This window comes from Phyllobates terribilis, unplaced genomic scaffold, assembly GCF_046119375.1.
Source record: "Phyllobates terribilis strain yellow unplaced genomic scaffold, ASM4611937v1 Scaffold_8__6_contigs__length_399053987, whole genome shotgun sequence".
Classification (NCBI taxonomy): Eukaryota; Metazoa; Chordata; class Amphibia; order Anura; family Dendrobatidae; genus Phyllobates; species Phyllobates terribilis.
Window position 1 is genome coordinate 172,314,137 of NW_027362768.1, and position 24,290 is coordinate 172,338,426.

At 39.9% G+C, this 24,290-nt stretch overlaps 1 protein-coding gene across 3 annotated transcripts in view; it reads left to right on the forward strand.

Annotated features, from left to right (window-relative positions):
- The window catches only part of FGGY (FGGY carbohydrate kinase domain containing), a 367,685-nt gene that overhangs the window by 91,608 nt on the left and 251,787 nt on the right, over positions 1–24,290 (forward strand). For all 3 annotated transcript variants that reach the window (XR_012247734.1, XM_073643734.1, XM_073643735.1), the window contains one exon: positions 5,817–5,932. Coding sequence is in view for 2 of the 3 variants with exons in the window: in XM_073643734.1 (XP_073499835.1) it covers positions 5,817–5,932 (116 nt within the window). In the remaining variant the exon portion in view is untranslated. The remainder of the gene's footprint in view (positions 1–5,816; positions 5,933–24,290) is intronic.

Genomic DNA, 24,290 nt, shown 5'->3' on the forward strand with positions numbered 1-24,290 from the left:
TAGGGTATCCAGATCATGCAGAGGAAAATTTACCACAACTATGAACTTCCTCTCCTGCATAGAATCGGATAGTTGCATAAATCCAAACCGTCCCGGATCCAGTGGGGAATTCATGGATTTAGGAAGCCGTCTCTTTGTCCCTGGAGGTCCAGGCTGGTTTCAGATAAATTGTTGCCTTGGGTAAACTAAAATGTGGTGTCCCAAGTACAATTTCAGGCCGTTAAATGAGCAACTATATTCAAGTCCAGTGGTATAACTAGAGTCCAATGGACACCGGTACAAAATTTGGACCTGGGACCACACCTCCATGTTGGTCAAATGTATGACTCTTTGTAGCATTCTAGATCCTATAAACACATACATGTAATAGTGTCCTCAACCTGGCACTTTCCTGTGATGGAGAAACCTATATGAAAAGTTTTAGGAGAATCTCAAGAGGTTTCACACGTTTGCCAGTTTTGATCAAATCAAGGAGTCGATCAATTGCAGACAAGAGAACACACAACCAATTCTGTCAGTGTCCCAGACTTGTCTGCCCTCAGATGCCTGGTTACAAGTTTTTATTACAAACCACAAAGATAAGGAAAGTGGGAGCGGCTTACATTATGTTACCTAAAAAGGAAGATAAGTTGGGAAAAACAAAGTCGTAAATTATGTATTCCGCTGCATTCCTTAGGATCTGGCTATATCTACTTCACTATACATTCAGAAACAAAGGAAGGCTTTAATACATCTCTATATCAGAGACAACACCTATGTTATTTATGAATAACACTTATAAAGCTAATATTAAAATACAAAATTATCAAAGATATATGAATTGTCTAAATACTAAAGCAAAGTATAAATATTTACCATAACACCTGTAATACTGTCTCTGGTCCTGGCACCTTCCTATAATAATATCCCCCATCCTGGCATCTTCCTGTAATAATGTCCCATGTCCTGGCTTCTTTCTGTAATAACATCCCCCATCCTGGGCCATGCCCTGTTATTATGTCCCCTGTCCTGTGCACCTTACTGTAATAATGTCCCCCATCCTGGCCCCTTTCTTTAACTATGTTCCCCATCCTGGTATATTGTCCCCGATCCTATAACAATAGCCCCCATCCTGGGCCATTTCCTGGTATAATGTCCCCCATCCTATAACAATGTTCACCATCATGGTATCATGTCCCCCATTCTCTTATAATGATGCCCATCCTGGGCCCCTGCCTTGTATAATGACCCCATCCTGGTATAATGACCCCCATCCTGGTCTAATGTCCTCCATCCTGGGCCCCTTCCTGGTATAATTTCCCCCATCCTATAACAATGTTCACCATTGTGGCATACTGTTCCCCATCCTGGACCCGATTCTGGTATAATGTCCCCCATCCAGGGCCCCTTCCTTGTATAATGACCCCCATCTGGGCCTCTGCCTTGTAAAATGATCCCCATCCTAGGCCCCTGCCTTGCATAATGACCCTATACTGTTCTAATGTCCTCCATCCTGGGACCCTTCCTGGTATAATGTCCCCCATCCTATAACAATGTTCACCATCGTGGTATACTGTTCCCCATCCTGACCCCATTATTGTACAATGTCCCCCGTCCTGGGCCCCTTCCTTGTATAATGACCCCCATCTGGGCCTCTGTCTTGTTTAATGACCCCCATCCTGGTAAAATGACTCCAATCCTGGTGTAATGTCCTACATCCTGGGCCCTTTCCTGGTATAATGTTTTTTCTGTTTTCCAAAACATAAAAAAATCAAAAATTCTTCTTACCTTCCTCCGCTCCCATGACTTGCGGCGTCTTCTTCTGAAGACGGTAGCTGATTACAGTGCGTTGGCACGGACAGCGCATGACGTCACTGCCATGCGCCACTCATGACTGGCATGCCAATGTCCGCTGCTGGCCTCTGATGGCGTGTATTGCAGTGCAGGAAGCTGGAGGGTCTTTGCGCTGCGATACACTTCAGATGAATGTGCATCCTTCGACCTACAAAGAATGTCATTAGCACCTTTTATGTAAAAGCTTCATTCTGATATTTCTGAATTTGTCACTTCGGAGTCATAAAAGATACATGAAGACTACTTGTTACTTCGTCTCCTGAGCTCCTGCTCACATTATTCACAGTCTGGTGAACGAATTAAATAAATCATGTTGTTAAAAAAAATGACACAAATAAGTTTATATGTACAGAAGAGAAAACCGAAGTCTCATAATAACAGCTGACGAGACAGGACAAGGAGAAATCTTTATTTATTGGAAAATGAAAAGTTTATGATATACTTAAGCTCCAATTAATCATTTGTCCTTTTTTTCTTAGTCACTTTTCTTGTCTTGTGGAATTCATTGACATTTATTTGTGCCAAATTCTTCAAAATGGCACTTAGTTCAAGAATTTTGCGCAAAATCAAAAATGCTCTTTATTTTTTGCCTTTAACCTCTTTTGTGATTTTTTAGTCCAAAAAATTCCATCCTTAAAATGTCTCAAAATCTTTGGATGGGGGGAATTATTTCAGCCATACATAAAATCACTCCAGGAAGGGATTAGAGAGAATTTGTGAAAATATTTAGCATAATTTTAAAAAGCAGCAATTCAGGAATCATCAAGACTTAAAAAAGAAGGATAAGGCACACATGAATAACGGGAAAAAGCAGAAATGAGATAAAATACATAATGAATCGGGCTCATAGTGTCTCCATTCTTCAGCATTTTCAAAATCTCTTCTTGTTTGTAAATGTAAATGTAAATGTAAACTTTATGTTTGATTAGGAATAGAAACTCAGCATACAGTGCTGCTCACCGTTATTGCCACCCCTTCATTTTTTCATAGACAGTACAATATTTTCAGAAATAAATGGAAATGTACCAAAGATATATCCTCAGGATTTTTAATTGGTGGTCCAAAGTAATATAACAATAAAACATTGTTTTTGAACTTCCATGTTGCAATTTCAAAGAAAAAACAGAATAACCATCATGTGCAGTAATAAAGGCACCGCTAATTAATACTTAGTTGCACACCCTTTGGCATTGCTGACAGCCTTCTAACGTTTCTTGTAGCCATCTATAAGCTTCTTGCACTTCTCAGCTGGAATTTCTCTCACTCTTCCTTTGCAGTTTGTTCAAGCTCTTGAATGTTTCCAGGGTTCTTTTTCCTAATGGCAGATTTCAGCTCACCCCAAATATTTTCAATGGGATTGAGTTCAGGACTCATTGCTGGCTATTTTAAAACAGTACATGTTTTTTTTTTCAACCATTCCTGTGTACTTTTGGATTTGTGCTTTTGGTCATGATCTTGCTGGAGGACCCATGTTCGCAGACTAAAACCAAGTTTTCTTACACTGGGTAGGACATTTCACTCTAAAATCTGCAGCAAAGCAACCCACAGCATTATGGATCCTCCACCATGCTTAACTGTTGGTAAGATGTTCTTTTCTTTATAAGCGTCATTGTGCCGTCTGTAAACAAACTGTTGCTTTGCATTGCCAAAAATCTCTATTTTTGTTTCATCTGTCCACAGAACATTTTCCTAGAAAGATTGTGGTTTGTAAAGGTACTCTTTGGCAAAAATCAGTTGTTCCTTGTTATGTCTTTTCTTCTGAAATGGTTTCTTCCTTGGCCTTCGCCAAATAAAGCTCTGCTTCGTTTAGTGTGCGGCACTTGTTGAAACCATGACCCCAGACTGTTCCAGGTTGGTCTTCAGGTCTTTGGATGTTTGACGTGGTGTTTTCTCCATCATTCGCACCAACCTTCGAAGATATCTCTTGTCAATTTTCCTCCCCCCCCCCACATCCAGGGAGGCTCTTGACGGTTCCATGCTTGGCAAGCTTCTTAATATCATTATGCACTGTTGAAACTGGGATACCAAGGTCTTTGGAGATGGCCTTATACCCTTTGGAAGTCTTGTGTTTGCTAATAATAGCAATTCTGATGTCCTCAGACAGATCCTTTGTCTTCACCATTGTGACAAAGGAACAGGGCCTACCATGTGACTTTTTAAAACACTGAAGTCATTGGCTAATTCATGTCATATGGGCACTGACAATTAATCGTAGGTGAGTCTCTTTTGTGATTTACTACAGGTGAGTCAAAATGTGTTTCCATACTAAATTAGGGTACCAATACCAGTGTCACAGCAAGCTTTAGTTTTCTCTATTTTTCCCTTCCATTGCTTTTTGTTTTAAATTATTGTTTATCATTTGCTCTTTTGTATTTAACACGAGTCTCTATACAAAAAACTCTTTCACTTGATTCATTTTTTTCAGGAGATATTCCACATTATGTACTTTAAACTTCATGGGTGCCAATAACGATGAGCAGGACTGTATATTACAAAACAAAATAATGCTCAATTCTAAAATAAAGATTAGTTTTTGGCCTTGTATCACATGCAGCAGTTTTGTAAAAATTAACTTGTGACACTTGGGTTACAGGACAATGATACTTGGGTTATAGGATTATGACACTGGCACTTGGAGTACAAGATAATGAAATGACATTTGGGATGAAGGATAATAAATCTGACACTTAAAGTACAGGATAATGACACTGACACTCGGGGTACAGGATAATGACACTGACCCTTGGGGTGCAGGATAATGACACTGACACTTGGGGTACAGGATAATGAGGCTGACACTCGGGGTACAAGACAATGATTCTGACACTTGGGGTACAAGATAATGACATTGACACTTGGGGTACAGGATAATGACACTGACACTCAGGGTACAGGATAATGACACTGACCCTTGGGGTGCAGGATAATGACACTGACACTTGGGGAACAGGATGATGATCCTGACACTTGGGCTATAAGATAATGACACTGACACTTGGGGTACAGGATAATGACACTGACACTTGGGGTGCAGTATAATGACACTGACACTTGGGGTGCAGGATAATGACACTGACACTTGGGGTACAGGATAATGACACTGACACTTGGGGTACAGGATAATGAGGCTGACACTCGGGGTACAAGACAATGATCCTGACACTTGGGGTACAAGATAAGGACACTGACACTTGGGGTACAATATAATGATACTGACACTTGGGGTACAGGTTAATGACACTGACACTTGGGGTACAGGATAATGACATTGACACTTGGGGAGCAGTATAATGACACTGACACTTGGGGTACAGGATAATGACACTGACACTTGAGGAAAAGACAATGACACGGACACTTGGGATACAAGATCATGACACTGATACTTGAAATACAGGACAATGACATTGATACTTGGGGTATAGGATAATGACACTGTAACTCTCTGTGTTCAATTTAATATATTTATATGTTACTCTTTGTGGTGTTGCAGCTATATCTGCTATTAAAGGGAATCTGTCACCAGGTTTTTCCCAAGTAATCTGAGAGCAGCATAATATAGAGACAGAGACCCTGACACCAGCAAAGTGTCACTTACTTGGCTGCTTGCTGCAGTTTTGATAAAATCACTGTTTTATCAGCAGGAGGTTATGACTACAGGACTAGTAAACCTGATGCCATGTAGTCCAACCACATCCTCACCACTGATTGGCAGCTTTTTGCCTATGTACAGTATACAAAGACATCTGTCAATGGCTGGTGTTGTGGAGATGATATAAAGTTCTGCATTCAAAAAACTTGTAGATCTGCAGCAGGTAAAACAATGATATTACCAAAACGGCAGCAAGCTGCCGAGTAAGTGGTACATCACTGGAATCAGGGTCACTGCCCCTTCATCAGGCTGCTCTCAGTGGGGTGGCAAAAACCTGGTAACAGATTCCCTTTAATTCTTTATACCTTACATGTTTTGTCCCTTCATTCAGATCTCTTTGTACTCTGGTTTGTAAATGGACATATTCCTCAGACCGAGGATGGGATGACAGTTTCTGGAAGGAGATTGGACTAGAAGATATTATAGAAGACAACTATTCAAAAATAGGTAAGAAACCCCTCTGGGCACTGCAATAGGTGCCATCAGTGGACAGTACTATTAGTGAAGATCAACAGCTGGGCAGAATATTAAAATATTACAGAGGACTCAGGACTTCTATTTCTACCTAACCTTTACGGTTTCTTATTTGTTTTATGTCCTTTGGTTATTATAACAGAGCCGCAGCTGATGTAATGTATCTACGTCTACTGACATTTGTACAGGGAAACGTCTGGAAAATTTGTTTTATTTATATAATATCATTTTTAGTAAAATTGCGGAGGAAATCTGTACAAGAGAGGAGGAAGTTGTTAAGAAAAGGGAAGCAAGTGTGAGCATCTGCTGTAGTGTTTAGGTCAGCAGCAACAGCTCGTGTTCTGCTCCGGATTCTGCTCACAAAGTTCAAAACAAACTGAAATAAAGATATCAACGCTCAGCATATTAACCTATAAACCTGTCACCTTGTCCTCCGCAACATCATATATTGTATCGTACACAGAACATTAGTCATGGTTGCTGGATCTGTGGGACATGACACGGATGCTATGTCCACAATATAAGCATCCAATAAAGAAATGTACTACAATAATGACTACTATGTACAAGAATATAACTACTATAATACTGCCCCTATGTACAAGAATATAACTACTATAATACTGCCCCTATGTACAAGAATATAACTACTATAATACTGCCCCTATATACAAGAATATAACTACTATAATACTGCCCCTATGTACAAGAATATAACTACTATAATACTGCTCCCTATGTTCAAGAATATAACCACTATAATACTGCTCCTATGTACAAGAAGATAGCTACTATAATACTGCCCCCTATGTACAAGAATATAACTACTATAATACTGCCCCTATGTACAAGAATATAACCACTATAATACTGCTCCTATGTACAAGAATATAACTACTATAATACTGCCCCTATGTACAAGAATATAACTACTATAACACTGCTCCTATGTACAAGAATATAACTACTATAATACTGTCCTCTATGTACAAGAATATAACTACTATAATACTGCCCCTATGTACAAGAAGATAGCTACTATAATACTGCCCCTATGTACAAGAATATAACTACTATAATACTGCTCCTATGTACAAGAATATATCTACTATAATACTGCCCCTATGTACAAGAATATAACTACTATAATACTGCCCCTATGTACAAGAATATAACTACTATAACACTGCCCCTATGTACAAGAATATAACTACTATAATACTGCTCCTATGTACAAGAATATAACTACTATAATACTGCCACTATGTACAAGAATATAACTGCTATAATACTGCCCCTATGTACAAGAATATAACTACTATAATACTGCTCCTATGTACAAGAATATTACTACTATAATACTGCCCCCTATGTACAAGAATATAAATACTATAGTATTGCCCCTATGTACAAGAATATAACTACTATAATACTGCTCCTACGTGCAAGAATATAACTACTATAATACTGCTCCCTATGTATAAGAATATAACTACTATCATTCTGCCCCTATGTACAAGAATATAACTACTATAGTACTGCCCCTATGTACAAGAATATAACTACTATAATACTGCCCCCTATATACAAGAATACAACTACTATAATACTGCTCCTGTGTACAAGAATATAACTACTATAATACTGCTGCTACGTGCAAGAATATAACTACTATAATACTGCCCCTATGTACAAGAAGATAGCTACTATAATACTGCCCCTATGTACAAGAATATAACTACTATAATACTGCTCCTATGTACAAGAATATATCTACTATAATACTGCCCCTATGTACAAGAATATAACTACTATAATACTGCCCCTATGTACAAGAATATAACTACTATAACACTGCCCCTATGTACAAGAATATAACTACTATAATACTGCTCCTATGTACAAGAATATAACTACTATAATACTGCCACTATGTACAAGAATATAACTGCTATAATACTGCCCCTATGTACAAGAATATAACTACTATAATACTGCTCCTATGTACAAGAATATTACTACTATAATACTGCCCCCTATGTACAAGAATATAAATACTATAGTACTGCCCCTATGTACAAGAATATAACTACTATAATACTGCTCCTACGTGCAAGAATATAACTACTATAATACTGCTCCCTATGTATAAGAATATAACTACTATCATTCTGCCCCTATGTACAAGAATATAACTACTATAATACTGCCCCCTATGTACAAGAATATAACTACTATAGTACTGCCCCTATGTACAAGAATATAACTACTATAATACTGCCCCCTATATACAAGAATACAACTACTATAATACTGCTCCTGTGTACAAGAATATAACTACTATAATACTGCTGCTACGTGCAAGAATATAACTACTATAATACTGCTCCCTATGTATAAGAATATAACTACTATAATACTGCCCCCTATATACAAGAATACAACTACTATAATACTGCTCCTGTGTACAAGAATATAACTACTATAATACTGCTGCTACGTGCAAGAATATAACTACTATAATACTGCCCCCTATGTACAAGAATATAACTACTATAATACTGCTCCCTATGTATAAGAATATAACTACTATAATACTACCCCCTATATACAAGAATACAACTACTATAATACTGCTCCTGTGTACAAGAATATAACTACTATAATACTGCCCACTGTGTACAAGAATATAACTACTATAATGCTGCCCCTATGTACAAGAATATAACTACTATAATACTGCTCCTATGTACAAGAATATAATTACTATAATACTGCCCCGAGGTACAAGAATATAACTACTAAAATACTGCTCCTACGTGCAAGAATATAACTACTATAATACTGCTCCCTATGTATAAGAATATAACTACTTTCATTCTGCCCCTATGTACAAGAATATAACTACTATAATACTGCCCCCTATGTACAAGAATATAACTACTATAGTACTGCCCCTATGTACAAGAATATAACTACTATAATACTGCTCCTACATGCAAGAATATAGCTACTATAATACTGCTCCCTATGTATAAGAATATAACTACTATAATACTGCCCCCTATATACAAGAATACAACTACTATAATACTGCTCCTGTGTACAAGAATATAACTACTATAATACTGCCCACTGTGTACAAGAATATAACTACTATAATGCTGCCCCTATGTACAAGAATATAACTACTATAATACTGCTCCTATGTACAAGAATATAATTACTATAATACTGCCCCGAGGTACAAGAATATAACTACTAAAATACTGCTCCTACGTGCAAGATTATAACTACTATAATACTGCTACTATGTACAAGAATATAACTACTATAATACTGTCCCTATGTATAATAATATAACTACTATAATACTGCCCCCTATGTACAAGAATATAACTACTATAATACTGCCCCTATATACAAGAATATAACTACTATAATACTGCTACTATGTACAAGAATATAACTACTATAATACTGCTCCTATGTATAAGAATATAACTATTATAATACTGCCCCTATGTACAAGAATATAGCTACTACAACGCCTGGCAAAAATTATGGAATCACCGGGCTCGGAGGATGTTCATTCAGTTGTTTAATGTTGTAATACAAAAGCAGATCACAGACATGGCACAAAACTAAAGTCATTTCAAATGGCAACTTTAGGGCTTTAAGAAACACTAAAATAAATCAAGATTAAAAATGTGGTACTCAGTAAGGGTAATTTTAAAAAATTATGAAATCACTCAATTCTGAGGAAAAAATTATGGAATCACCCTGTAAATTTTCATTTCCAAAACTAACACCTGCATCAAATTAGATCTGCTCATTAGTCTGCATCTAAAAAGGAGTGATCACACCTTGGAGAGCTGTTACACCAAGTGGACTGACATGAATCATGGCTCCAACACGAGAGATGTAAATTGAAACAAAGGAGAGGATTATCAAACTCTTAAAAGAAGGTAAATCATCACGCAATGTTGCAAAAGATGTTGGTTGTTCACAGTCAGCTGTGTCTAAAATCTGGACCAAATACAAACAACATGGGAAGGTTGTTAAAGGAAAACATACTGGTAGACCAAGGAAGACATCAAAGCGTCAAGACTGGAAACTTAAAGCAATATATCTCCAAAACAGGAAATGCACAACAATACAAATGAGGAACGAATGGGAGGAAACTGGAGTCCATGTCTGTGACCGAACTGTAAGAAACCGCCTAAAGGAAATGGGATTTACATACAGAAAAGCTTAACATAAGCCGTCATTAACACCTAAACAGGAAAAAACAAGGTTACAATGGGCTAAGGAAAAGCAATCGTGGACTGTGGATGACTGGATGAAAGTCATATTCAGTGATGAATCGTGAATCTGCATTGGGCAAGGTGATGATGCTGGAACTTTTGTTTGGTGCCTTTCCAATGAGATTCATAAAGATGACTGCATGAAGAGAACATGCAAATTTCCACCATCATTGATGATATGGGGCTGCATGTCAGGTAAAGGCACTGGGGAGATGGCTGTCATTACATCTTCAATAAATGCCCAAGTTTACATTGATACTTTGGACAGTTTTCTTATCCCATGAATTGAAAGGATGTTTGGGGATGATGCCATCATTTTTCAAGATGATAATGCATCCTGCCATAGAGCAAAAACTGTGAAAACATTCCTTGAAAGAAGACACATAAGATCAATGTCATTGCCTGCAAAGAGTCCGGATCTCAATCCAATTGAAAATCTTTGGTGGAAGTTGAAGAAAATGGTCCATGACAAGACTCCAACCTGCAAAGCTGATCTGGCAACAGCAATCAGAGAAAGTTGGAGCCAGATTGATGAAGAGTACTGTTTGTCACTCACTAAGTCCATGCCTCAAAGACTGCAAGCTGTTATTAAAGCCAGAGGTAGTGCAACAAAATACTAGTGATGTATTGGAGTGCTCTTTTGTGTGTTTGTTTTTCATGATTCCATAATTTTTTCCCTCTCCTTGGTTTGAAAAAAATTACCCTTACTGAGTACCACATTTTTTATCTTGATTTCTTTTAGTGTTTCTTAAAGCCATAAAGTTGCCATTTGAAATGACTTTAGTTTTGTGCCATGTCTGTGATCTGCTTTTTTACAACAACATTAAACAACTGAATGAACATCCTCCGAGCCCCTGTGATTCCATAATTTTTGCCAGGGGTTGTATAATCCTGTCCCTATGTACAAGAATATAACTACTATAATATGCCCCCTATGTACAAGAATATAACTATTATAATACTGCTCCTACATGCAAGAATATAACTACTATAATACTGCCCCCTATGTACAAGAATATAACTACAATAATACTGCCCTTATGTACAAGAATATAACTACTATAAAACTGCCCCCTATGTACAATAATATAAGTAGTATAATACTGCCCCTATGTACAAGAGTATGACTACTATACTGCTGCCCCTATGTACAAGAATATAACTACTATAATACTGCCTCCTATGTACAAGAATATAACTACAATAATTCTGCCCTTATGTACAAGAATATAACTACTATAAAACTGCCCCCTATGTACAATAATATAAGTAGTATAATACTGCCCCTATGTACAAGAGTATAACTACTATACTGCGGCCCCTATGTACAAGAATATAACTACTATAATTCTACCCCTATGTACAATAATATAACTACTATAATACTGCCCCTATGTACAACAATATAACTACTATAATACTGCTCCCTATGTACAAGAATATAACTATTATAATACTGCTCCTACATGCAAGAATATAACTACTATAATACTGCCCCCTTAGTACAAGAATATAACTACAATAATACTGCCCTTATGTACAAGAATATAACTACTATAAAACTGCCCCCTATGTACAATAATATAAGTAGTATAATACTGCCCCTATGTACAAGAGTATAACTACTATAATACTGCCCCTATGTACAAGAATATAACTACTATAATACTGCCCCCTATGTACAAGAATATAACTACTATAATTTTACCCCTATATACAAGAATATAACTACTAAAATACTGCTCCTATGTACAAGAATAGAACTACTATAATATTGCCCCCTATGTACAAGAATATAACTACTATAATACTGCCCCTATGTACAAGAATAGAACTACTATAATATTGCCCCCTATGTACAAGAATATAACTACTATAGTACTGCCCCTATGTACAAGAATATAACTACTATAATATTGCCCCTATGTACAAGAATATAACTACTAGAATATTGCCCCCTATGTACAAGAATATAACTACTATAATACTGCCCCTATGTACAAGAATATAACTACTATAATACTGCTCCTACATGCAACAATATAACTACTATAATACTACTCCTATGTACAAGAATATAACCACTATAATACTGCCCCCTATGTACAATAATATAACTACTATAATACTGCCTCTATGTAAAGAATATAACTACTATAATACTGCTCCTACGTGCAAGAATATAACAAATATAATACTGCTCCCTATGTTCAAGAATATAACTACTATAACACTGCCCCCTATATACAAGAATACAACTACTATAATACTGCTCCTATGTACAAGAATTTAACAACTATAATACTGCCCACTATGTACAAGAATATAACTACTATAATGCTACCCCTATGTACAAGAATATAACTACTATAATACTGCTCCTATGTACAAGAATATAACTACTATAATACTGCTCCTATGTACAAGAATATAACTACTATAATACTGCCCCCTATGTACAAGAATATAACTACTATAATACTGCCCCCTATGTACAAGAATATAACTAGTATAATACTGCCCGTGTACAACAATATAACTACTATAATACTGCCCCTATGTACAAGAATACAACTACTATAATACTGCTCCTACATGCAACAATATAACTACTATAATACTGCTCCTATGTACAAGAATATAACTACAATAATACTGCCCTCTATGTACAAGAATATAACCACTATAATACTGCCCCCTATGTACAATAATATAACTACTATAATACTGCCTCTATGTACAAAAATATAACTACTATAATACTGCTTCCTATGTACAAGAATATAACTACTATAATACTGCTCCCTATGTACAAGAATATAACTACTATAATACTGCTGCTAAGTACAAAAATATAACTACTATAATACTGCTCCTACATGCAAGAATATAACTACTATAATACTGCTCCCTATGTACAAGAATATAACTACTATAATACTGCCCCCTATGTACAAGAATATAACTACTATAATACTGCCCCTATGTACAAGAATATAACTACTATAATACTGCTCCCTATGTACAAGAATATAACTACTATAATACTGCCCCCTATGTACAAGAATATAACTACTATAATACTGCTCCTACATGCAAAATATAACTACTATAATACTGCTCCCTATGTACAAGAATATAACTACTATAATACTGCCCCTATGTACAAGAATAGAACTACTATAATATTGCCCCCTATGTACAAGAATATAACTACTATAATACTGCCCCCTATGTACAAGAATACAACTACTATAATACTGCTCCTACATGCAACAATATAACTACTATAATACTGCTCCTATGTACAAGAATATAACTACAATAATACTGCCCTCTATGTACAAGTATATAACCACTATAATACTGCCCCCTATGTACAATAATATAACTACTATAATACTGCCCCTGTGTACAAGAATATATGTACTATAATACTGCTCCAATGTGCAAGAATATAACTCTTAGAATACTGCTCCCTATGTACAAGAATATATCTACTGTAATACTGCCCCCTATGTACAGGAATATAACTACTATAATACTGCTCCTACATGCAAGAATATAACAACTATAATACTGCTCCCTATGTTCAAGAATATAACTACTATAACACTGCCCCCTATATACAAGAATACAACTACTATAATACTGCTGCTATGTACAAGAATTTAACAACTATAATACTGCCCACTATGTACAAGAATATAACTACTATAATGCTACCCCTATGTACAAGAATATAACTACTATAATACTGCTCCTATGTACAAGAATATAACTACTATAATACTGCCCCCTATGTACAAGAATATAACTACTATAATACTGCCCCCTATGTACAAGAATACAACTACTATAATACTGCTCCTACATGCAACAATATAACTACTATAATACTGCTCCTATGTACAAGAATATAACTACAATAATACTGCCCTCTATGTACAAGTATATAACCACTATAATACTGCCCCCTATGTACAATAATATAACTACTATAATACTGCCTCTATGTACAAGAATATAACTACTATAATACTGCCTCCTATGTACAAGAATATAACTACTATAATACTGCTCCCTATGTACAAGAATATAACTACTATAATACTGCTGCTAAGTACAAAAATATAACTACTATAATACTGCTCCTACATGCAAGAATATAACTACTATAATACTGCTCCCTATGTACAAGAATATAACTACTATAATACTGCCCCCTATGTACAAGAATATAACTACTATAATACTGCCCCTATGTACAAGAATATAACTACTATAATACTGCTCCCTACGTACAAGAATATAACTACTATAATACTGCCCCCTATGTACAAGAATATAACTACTATAATACTGCTCCTACGTGCAAGAATATAACTACTATAATACTGCTCCCTATGTACAAGAATATAACTACTATAATACTGCCCGTGTACAAGAATATAACTACTATAACACTGCCCCTATATACACGACTATAATTACTATAATACTGCTCCTATATAAAAGAATATAACTACTATAATACTGCTCCCTATGTACAAGAATATAGCTACTATAATATTGCCCCCTATGTACAAGAATATGACTACTACAATACTGCCCCTATGTACAAGAATATAAGTACTATAATACTGATCCTACATGCAACAATATAACTACTATAATACTGCTCCTATGTACAAGAATATAACTACCATAATACTTCCCTCTATGTACAAGAATATAACCACTATAATACTGCCCCCTATCTACAGTAATATAACTACTATAATACTGCCTCTATGTACAAGAATATAACTACTATAATACTGCTCCCTATGTACAAGAATATAACTACTATAATACTGCTCCTACATGCAACAATATAACTACTATAATACTGCTCCTATGTACAAGAATATAACTACTATAATACTGCCCTCTATGTACAAGAATATAACCACTATAATACTGCCCCCTATGTACAATAATATAACTACTATAATACTGCCTCTATGTAAAGAATATAACTACTATAATACTGCTCCTACGTGCAAGAATATAACAACTATAATATTGCTCCCTATGTTCAAGAATATAACTACTATAACACTGCCCCCTATATACAAGAATACAACTACTATAATACTGCTGCTATGTACAAGAATATAACTACTATAATGCTACCCCTATGTACAAGAATATAACTACTATAATACTGCTCCTATGTACAAGAATATAACTACTATAATACTGCCCCCTATGTACAAGAATATAACTACTATAATACTGCCCCCTATGTACAAGAATACAACTACTATAATACTGCTCCTACATGCAACAATATAACTACTATAATACTGCTCCTATGTACAAGAATATAACTACAATAATACTGCCCTCTATGTACAAGTATATAACCACTATAATACTGCCCCCTATGTACAATAATATAACTACTATAATACTGCCTCTATGTACAAGAATATAACTACTATAATACTGCCTCCTATGTACAAGAATATAACTACTATAATACTGCTCCCTATGTACAAGAATATAACTACTATAATACTGCTGCTAAGTACAAAAATATAACTACTATAATACTGCTCCTACATGCAAGGATATAACTACTATAATACTGCTCCCTATGTACAAGAATATAACTACTATAATACTGCCCCCTATGTACAAGAATATAACTACTATAATACTGCCCCTATGTACAAGAATATAACTACTATAATACTGCTCCCTATGTACAAGAATATAACTACTATAATACTGCCCCCTATGTACAAAAATATAACTACTATAATACTGCTCCTACATGCAAAATATAACTACTATAATACTGCTCCCTATGTACATGTAGTGCCGGCGTCCCTGCCCTCTGCTAGGCAGGGACGCTGTTCCCCTCACCGCTCTGCTCCGTGCCCGGCGTCCCTCTCCCGCTCTGCTGGCAGCGCGCGCTCCTTCCCGGCCACTGTGCTTAGGGCGCGCGCGCGCGCCCTCCCTCCCTCTTAAAGGGGCCACGCGCGCCGTCCTAAGGAGTCCCCGGCCAATGGCCGGAGGACTTTACCGTATATAAGGCACCTCCTCCAAAATGGAGGTGCCCGAGCAATGTTGTTTGCACCTGTGTCTCACCCAGGGGCGGACACAGACTGTAGTGGGCCCCTGTGAAAGAAATTTGGGGGGGCCCCCCCTGCCCTTCATAAGGCAACAAAGTTATGTAAACATAACCCCCCATGTGCATCTCTCACCCCCCCATGTGCAGCTCTCATCCCACCCATGTGCAGCTCTCACCCCCCGTGCATCTCTCATCCCCCCCATGTGCATCTCTCATCCCCCCCATGTGCATCTCTCATCCCCCCCATGTGCATCTCTCATCCCCCCCATGTGCATCTCTCATCCCCCCCATGTGCATCTCTCACCCCCCCATGTGCATCTCTCACCCCCCATGTGCATCTCTCACCCCCCCATGTGCATCTCTCACCCCCCCCATGTGCATCTCTCACCCCCCCCATGTGCATCTCTCATCCCCCCCGTGCATCTCTGATTCCCCCCACTCCTAGTTAATTAATTGTATTTAAAAAAAATAAAACTTGTTATACTTACCCCCATGCAATCCCTGCAGAATCCTGGCGCTCGTCCACGTCGCTGCCACCAGGTTCTCCTGACGTTCGGCCATGTGACGGCGCCACATACATAGCCATCAGCTTTTGTTTTGGCAAAAGATTTTTAAAGCCGCCACCACGATAAGGTAGACTCTTCTGGGCGGGCCCTACTCTAACCTATTAAAATTTTCTTAAAATATCCAATACTCTTTTTAGATATATTTTTATTTAGTTTTCTTTAAGGGAATGTGTCATATACATTTTTTTTTTAAATGACCAATAATACGACATACAGGGAATACCGCCACACCATGACCAGACCACATATTACCACAACATAGTGACCGAATAATACCACACAGAAGGGAGAAAAACTGCCACACCATGACCAGACCACATATTACCACTACATTACTAATATTACCACCACATTACTAATATTACCATAAGTGTCATTATACACGGGAGCTCTATACATGGTATGTATAACGTAAGTGTCCAGGTAATCTAGTGATCACCAGTGAAATTATACACAGGAGCTCTGTATATAGTGTCAGTGTACAGGTAATACAGTGACATTATACACAGGAGCTCTGTATATAGTGTACAGGTAATACAGTGATCATCAGTGACATTATACACAGGAGCTCTGTATATAGTGTCAGTGTACAGGTAATACAGGGATCACCAGTGACATTATACACAGGAGCTCTGTATATAGTGTCAGTGTACAGGTAATACAGTGATCACCAGTGAAATTATACACAGGAGCTCTGTATATAGTGTCAGTGTACAGGTAATACAGTGATCACCAGTGACATTATACACAGGAGCTCTGTATATAGTGTCAGTGTACAGGTAATACAGTGATCACCAGTGACATTATACACAGTGTACATGTAATAGACTGACTCACCGGTGACGTCTCTAGGTGAAGTCCTTCATCTTCGCTTTTCTCCTTCATCCAGCACAGACCGCCATCACGTCTTCCAGCCAGGACTCGTCTCTGCATAAAATAACACAGTTATCTAGAGCACATTCCCCAACTTCTACATTACGCAGCTGAATACAGACGTGCATCCACCATCAATATATGGTTAGTTATTAGGCAACCTACCATTCCAAATATAAATTGTAATCCACCACTGTGCCCCCATTAACTGTAAATAGGCACTTAATATATAATTTAATTAGAACCTCTACTCTTTCCGCCAATTTGTTACCAGTCACACTCCTGCATCCGCAACGCCCCCTACTCTATACTTCCTGCTCCCCGCATTCAATATTTACATGCACCCCCTGCCCCAATTCATTATATCATGTCCGTGCTCTCCCCACCCCATCATCATTTATCATTTACTCTCCCCCACCCCACATTCGTTATGTGCAGCTCATTATCCCCCTACTCCCAATTCCCCCATGTGCAGCTCTCAAACCCCCCCATGTGCAGCTCTCATCCCCCTCCATGTGCCCCTCTCTCACCCCCTCCCCCCCACATGTGCCCCTCTCTCATCCCCCTCCCCCACATGTGCCCCTCTCTCATCCCCCTCCCCCACATGTGCCCCTCTCTCATCCCCCTCCACCACATGTGCACCTCTCTCATCTCCCCCCACATGTGCATCTCCCATCTCCCCCCCCACACATGTGCATCTCCCATCTCCCCCACACATGTGCATCTCCCATCTCCCCCCCCCACACATGTGCATCTCCCACCTCCCCCCCCCACACACGTGCATCTCCCATCTCCCCCCCCCACACACATGTGCATCTCCCATCCCCCCCCCACATACATGTGCATCTCCCATCTCCCCCCCACACACATGTGCATCTCCCATCTCCCCCCCCACACACGTGCATCTCCCCCCCCCACACACGTGCATCTCCCATCTCCCCCCCACACACACATGTGCATCTCCCATCTCCCCCCCCACACACATGTGCATCTCCCATCTCCCCCCCCACACACACACATGTGCATCTCCCATCTCCCCCCCCACACACACACATGTGCATCTCCCATCTCCCCCCCCACACACACATACACACACACATGTGCTTCTCCCATCTCTCCACTCCTAGTTAATTGTATTTAAAAAAAAATAAAACTTGTTATACTTACCCCCATGCGATCCCTGCAGAATCCTGGCGCTCGTCCAAATCGCTGACAGCAGGTTCTCCTGACTTCCGGCCATGTGACGGCACCGTCACATGACCGGAAGTCAGGGGAATCATGAAGGCGCTGCTGCAACAGCGCAGCTCAGCGCTGAAATGTCCCGGACCCGGCGCATAGCATGGGGCCGGGGGCCCCATGAGGAGAGAGACGCACAAGAGGGGGGCCCCCGAGGGGGCCCCTACCGGCCGGGCCCCATACTGGAGTCAGGGCAGTCATGCCCTGATGGCGGCCCTGCTGGAGGCTGGAGGGGCCCCCTCTCCCTCGGGGCCCCCGTTCAATGAACCGGCTGCACGGGCGGTAGTTCCGCCCCTGGTCTCACCTGTGCTTCAGCCCTCAGGTCCCGTTGCCAGTTACCTGCCAGTTACCTGCCAGATTCCTGCCTGATTACTTGCTACCTGCCTGCTAGTCTGAGGTCCGACGGTCTGCCTTACTAATCCTGTCAGTCTGTCTAAGGACCAGCCTGCCCGCTCACCTGGGAGCGCACATCAGATACCTGCCAGCTTGTCTGAGGTCCGACGGTCTGCCTTACTAATCCTGTCAGTCTGTCTAAGGACCAGCCTGCCCGCTCACCTGGGAGCGCACATCAGCTACCTGCCTGCCTGCCTGAGGTCCGACGGTCTGCCTTCCAACTCCTGTCAGTCTGTCTTTGGACCAGCTTGCCCGCTCACCTGGGAGCGCACATCTGCTATCTGCCTGCTAGCCTACCTGGAGGCTCCGCCGTCACGTGCTGTGACCACCTGCCTGTCCAGTGACTCCTGCCCGCTCACCTGGGAGCGCTCATCTGCTGCCTGTCTGTTTGCCTACCCGGAGGCTCTGCCGTCACGTGCTGTGACCACCCGCCTGTCCAGAGACTTCTGCCCGCTCACCTGGGAGCGCTCATCTGTCGCCTGTCCGCTGGTCTTCCTGGAGGCTCCGCCGTCACATGCTGTGACCACCCGTTCATCCAGAGACTCTCGCCTGCTCACCTGGGAGCTCTCGTCTATCTTCAGCCGCCACAGGTCGTACCAACCCTATACCTAGAGACTGCCCCGGTCACTTGCCGTGACCTCCAGCCCGTTCACTCAGAGACTGTCCCGTTCACTCAGAGACTGTCCCGTTCACTCAGAGACTGTCCCGTTCACTCAGAGACTGTCCCGTTCACCTGCTGAGACTTCCAGCCCGTCTTCCCTGGTCGCCACCCGCTCCCTTACAAGGACCGCCTCCTTGTATAGTAGCTCAGAGGTTCCGCCTCCCAGACCCGTTACAGTACAAGAATATAACTACTATAATACTGCCCCTGTGTACAAGAATATATGTACTATAATACTGCTCCTATGTGCAAGAATATAACTCTTAGAATACTGCTCCCTATGTACAAGAATATATCTACTGTAATACTGCCCCCTATGTACAGGAATATAACTACTATAATACTGCTCCTACATGCAAGAATATAACTACTATAATACTGCTCCCTATGTACAAGAATATAACTACTATAATACTGCCCTCTATGTACAAGAATATAAGTACTATAATACTGCTCCTACATGCAAGAATATAACTACTATCATACTGCCCCTATGTACAAGAATATAACCACTATAATACTGCCCCCTATGTACAATAATATAACTACTATAATACTGCCCCTATGTACAAGAATATAACTACTATAATACTGCTCCTACGTGCAAGAATATAACTACTATAATACTGCTCCCTATGTACAAGAATATAACTACTATAATACTGCCCGTGTACAAGAATATAACTACTATAATACTGCCCCTATATACACGACTATAATTACTATAATACTGCTCCTATATAAAAGAATATAACTACTATAATACTGCTCCCTATGTACAAGAATATAACTATTTTAATATTGCCCCCTATGTACAAGAATATGACTACTACAATACTGCCCCTATGTACAAGAATATAAGTACTATAATACTGATCCTACATGCAACAATATAACTACTATAATACTGCTCCTATGTACAAGAATATAACTACTATAATACTTCCCTCTATGTACAAGAATATAACCACTATAATACTGCCCCCTATCTACAGTAATGTAACTACTATAATACTGCCTCTATGTACAAGAATATAACTACTATAATACTGCTCCCTATGTACAAGAATATAACTACTATAATACTGCTCCTACATGCAAGAATATAACTACTATAATACTGCTCCCTATGTACAAGAATATAACTACTATAATACTGCCCCCTATGTACAAGAATATAACTACTATAATACTGCCCCTATGTACAAGAATATAACTACTATAATACTGCCCCTGTGTACAAGAATATAACTACTATAATACTGCTCCTATGTGCAAGAATATAACTCTTAGAATATTGCTCCCTATGTACAAGAATATAACTACTATAATACTGCTCCCTATGTACAAGAATATAACTACTATAATACTGCCCCTGTGTACAAGAATATATCTACTAGAATACTGCTCCCTATGTACAAGAATATATCTACTGTAATACTGCCCCTATGTACAAGAATATAACTACTATAATACTGCTCCTACATGCAAGAATTTAACTACTATAATACTGCTCCCTATGTACAAGAATATAACTACTATAATACTGCCCTCTATGTACAAGAATATAACTACTATAATACTGCCCTCTATGTACAAGAATATAACCACTATAATACTGCCCCCTATGTACAATAATATAACTACTATAATACTGCCCCTATGTACAAGAATATAACTACTATAATACTGCTCCTATGTGCAAGAATATAACTACTATAATACTGCTCCCTATGTACAATAATATAACTACTATAATACATGACTTACCATCTCCTACCATGGAAGACCACCAACTTACCTACCAGTCCTGGCTGCGCAGTATGCTCCTCTACTTGCTGTGTGCATGTATCTTGTCTGCTGGCTTAGGGCGGCGGCTTTGGAACTTCCTGATTCATAAAGTTACAGTGTGCGCAGTCCTAATGCGTCCCCAGCCTATTGCTGTGAGTCACTGGATACTTAAACCTCCTCCACCCAGTGGGAGGTGCCTGAGCTACACTTTCTTACAGTGTGTTCTGTGCAACTGTGAGTTGCCAGATCCTGTCCTGAATCTTGCCTGTTTCTGCCACTCTGGGGGCTGAGTACCCAGGCCTGTACCTGTGTCCTGTATCTTTCCTGTTCTGCCTCCGTGAGGGCTGAGTACCCAGGCCCGTTACCTGTATCTTCGACTTCTAGTTTATTTCCGCCACCCTGGGGGCTGAGTACCCAGGCCGGTACCTGTATCTTGTTTCTGTACCTTGTTCCTGTCTGAGCTGTGTCCTAGTCCGTTCCTGCTTGTCTCTATGTCCGTTCCTTCCCTTTTTCTGCAGTGTCTGAACCAGTACCTAACTCCAACTCGTTGTCTCTGTACTTCTATTTGTGAGTTCTGTGTCCACTCGCTACTTCATAGCAAGTACCCTGTGTGTATCTGATTCTGCTTGTCCCGTTTCCCTGCCTTCGTATCTACCTCCTGTGTTCTAGCTATCTTCCTGTGTTTTCCCGTCCCTGTCTGTTCCATGTAAACAAAGCCCTGTCCTGTCTGTCCGCACCTGTGGCTCTGCTCTGCTCCTCTTCCCATTCACACCTGTGGCTCTGCTCTGCTCTGCTCCACTTACTGTCCGCACCTGCGGCTCTGCTCTGCCCTGCTCTGCTTCCCGTCCGCACCTGCGGCTCTGCTCTGCCCTGCTCCGCTTCCCATCTGCACCTGCAGCTCTGCTCTGCTCTGCTTCCCGTCCGCACCTGCAGCTCTGCTCTGCCCTGCTCCATTTCCCATCCGCACCTGCGGCTCTGCTCTGCTCTGCCCTGTTCTGCTTTCCGTCTGCACCTGCGGCTGTGCTCTGCTCTGTCCTCCTCCACTTCCCATCCGCACCTGCATCTCTGCTCTGCACTACCCCGCTCTGCTTCCCCTCCGCACCTGCGGCTCTGCTCTACTCTGCCCCGCTCCGCTTCCCGTCCGCACCTGCTGCTCTGCTCTGACCCGCTCCACTTCCCGCCCACACCTGCGGCTCTGCTCTGCCCCGCTCCGCTTCCTTTCCGCACCTGCGGTTCTGCTCTGCCCTGCTCCGCTTCCTGTCTGCACCTGCGGTTCTGTTCCTGTATCCCAGTCTCTACTGGTCCCTATCCAGCCTGTTTACCTACCTGCCTGTACCCGCCAGTCTGCATACCAGCCAAACCTGCCCATTCCTGCATTCCCTGGTGTGGGTCAACAGCTGTGTGACCGGGGTCTGACCTGGAGTAGCACCTGGGCCACCTCCCTCATCCCTCCTCAGACCACGGAGTTGATTAAGCCGCCGCGCGTCCGTGGTCGGATCTGGCGACGCCCTAGTCACGCCCCTCCAGGCACTCCTCGGTTCGTGGTCCAGTGGGACCACTAACCACGCTCACGCCAAACAGTCCGGGTGTGAGCGTAACACAAGAATATAACTAATATAATACTGCCTCCTACATACAAGAATATAACTACTTTAATCCTGCCTCCTATGTACAAGAATATAACTACTATAATACTGCTCCTATGTACAAGAATATAACTACTATAATACTGCCCCCTATGTACAAGAATATAACTACTATAATACTGCCCCTATGTACAAGAATATAGCTACTATAATACTGCCCCTATGTACAAGAATATAAATACTATAATACTGCTCCTATGCAAAAGAATATAACTACTATAATACTGCCCCCAATGTACAATAATATAACTACTATAATACTGCCCCCTATGTATAAGAATATAACTACTATAATACTGCCTCTATGTACAAGAATATAACTACTATAATACTGCTCCTATGTACAAGAATATAACTACTGTAATACTGCCCCCTATGTACAAGAATATAACTACTATAATACTGCCCCCTATGTACAAGAATATATCTACTATAATACTGCCCCTATGTACAAGAATATAACTACTATAATACTGCTCCTATGTACAAGAATATAACTACTATAATACTGCCCCCAATGTACAAGAATATAACTACTATAATGCTGCTCCTATGTACAAGAATATATCTACTATAATACTGCTCCTATGTACAAGAATATAACTACTATAATAATGCCCCTATGTACAAGAATATAGCTACGATAATACTGCCCCTATGTACAAGAATATAAATACTATAATACTGCTCTTATGCACAAGAATATAACTACTATAATACTGCTCCTATGTATA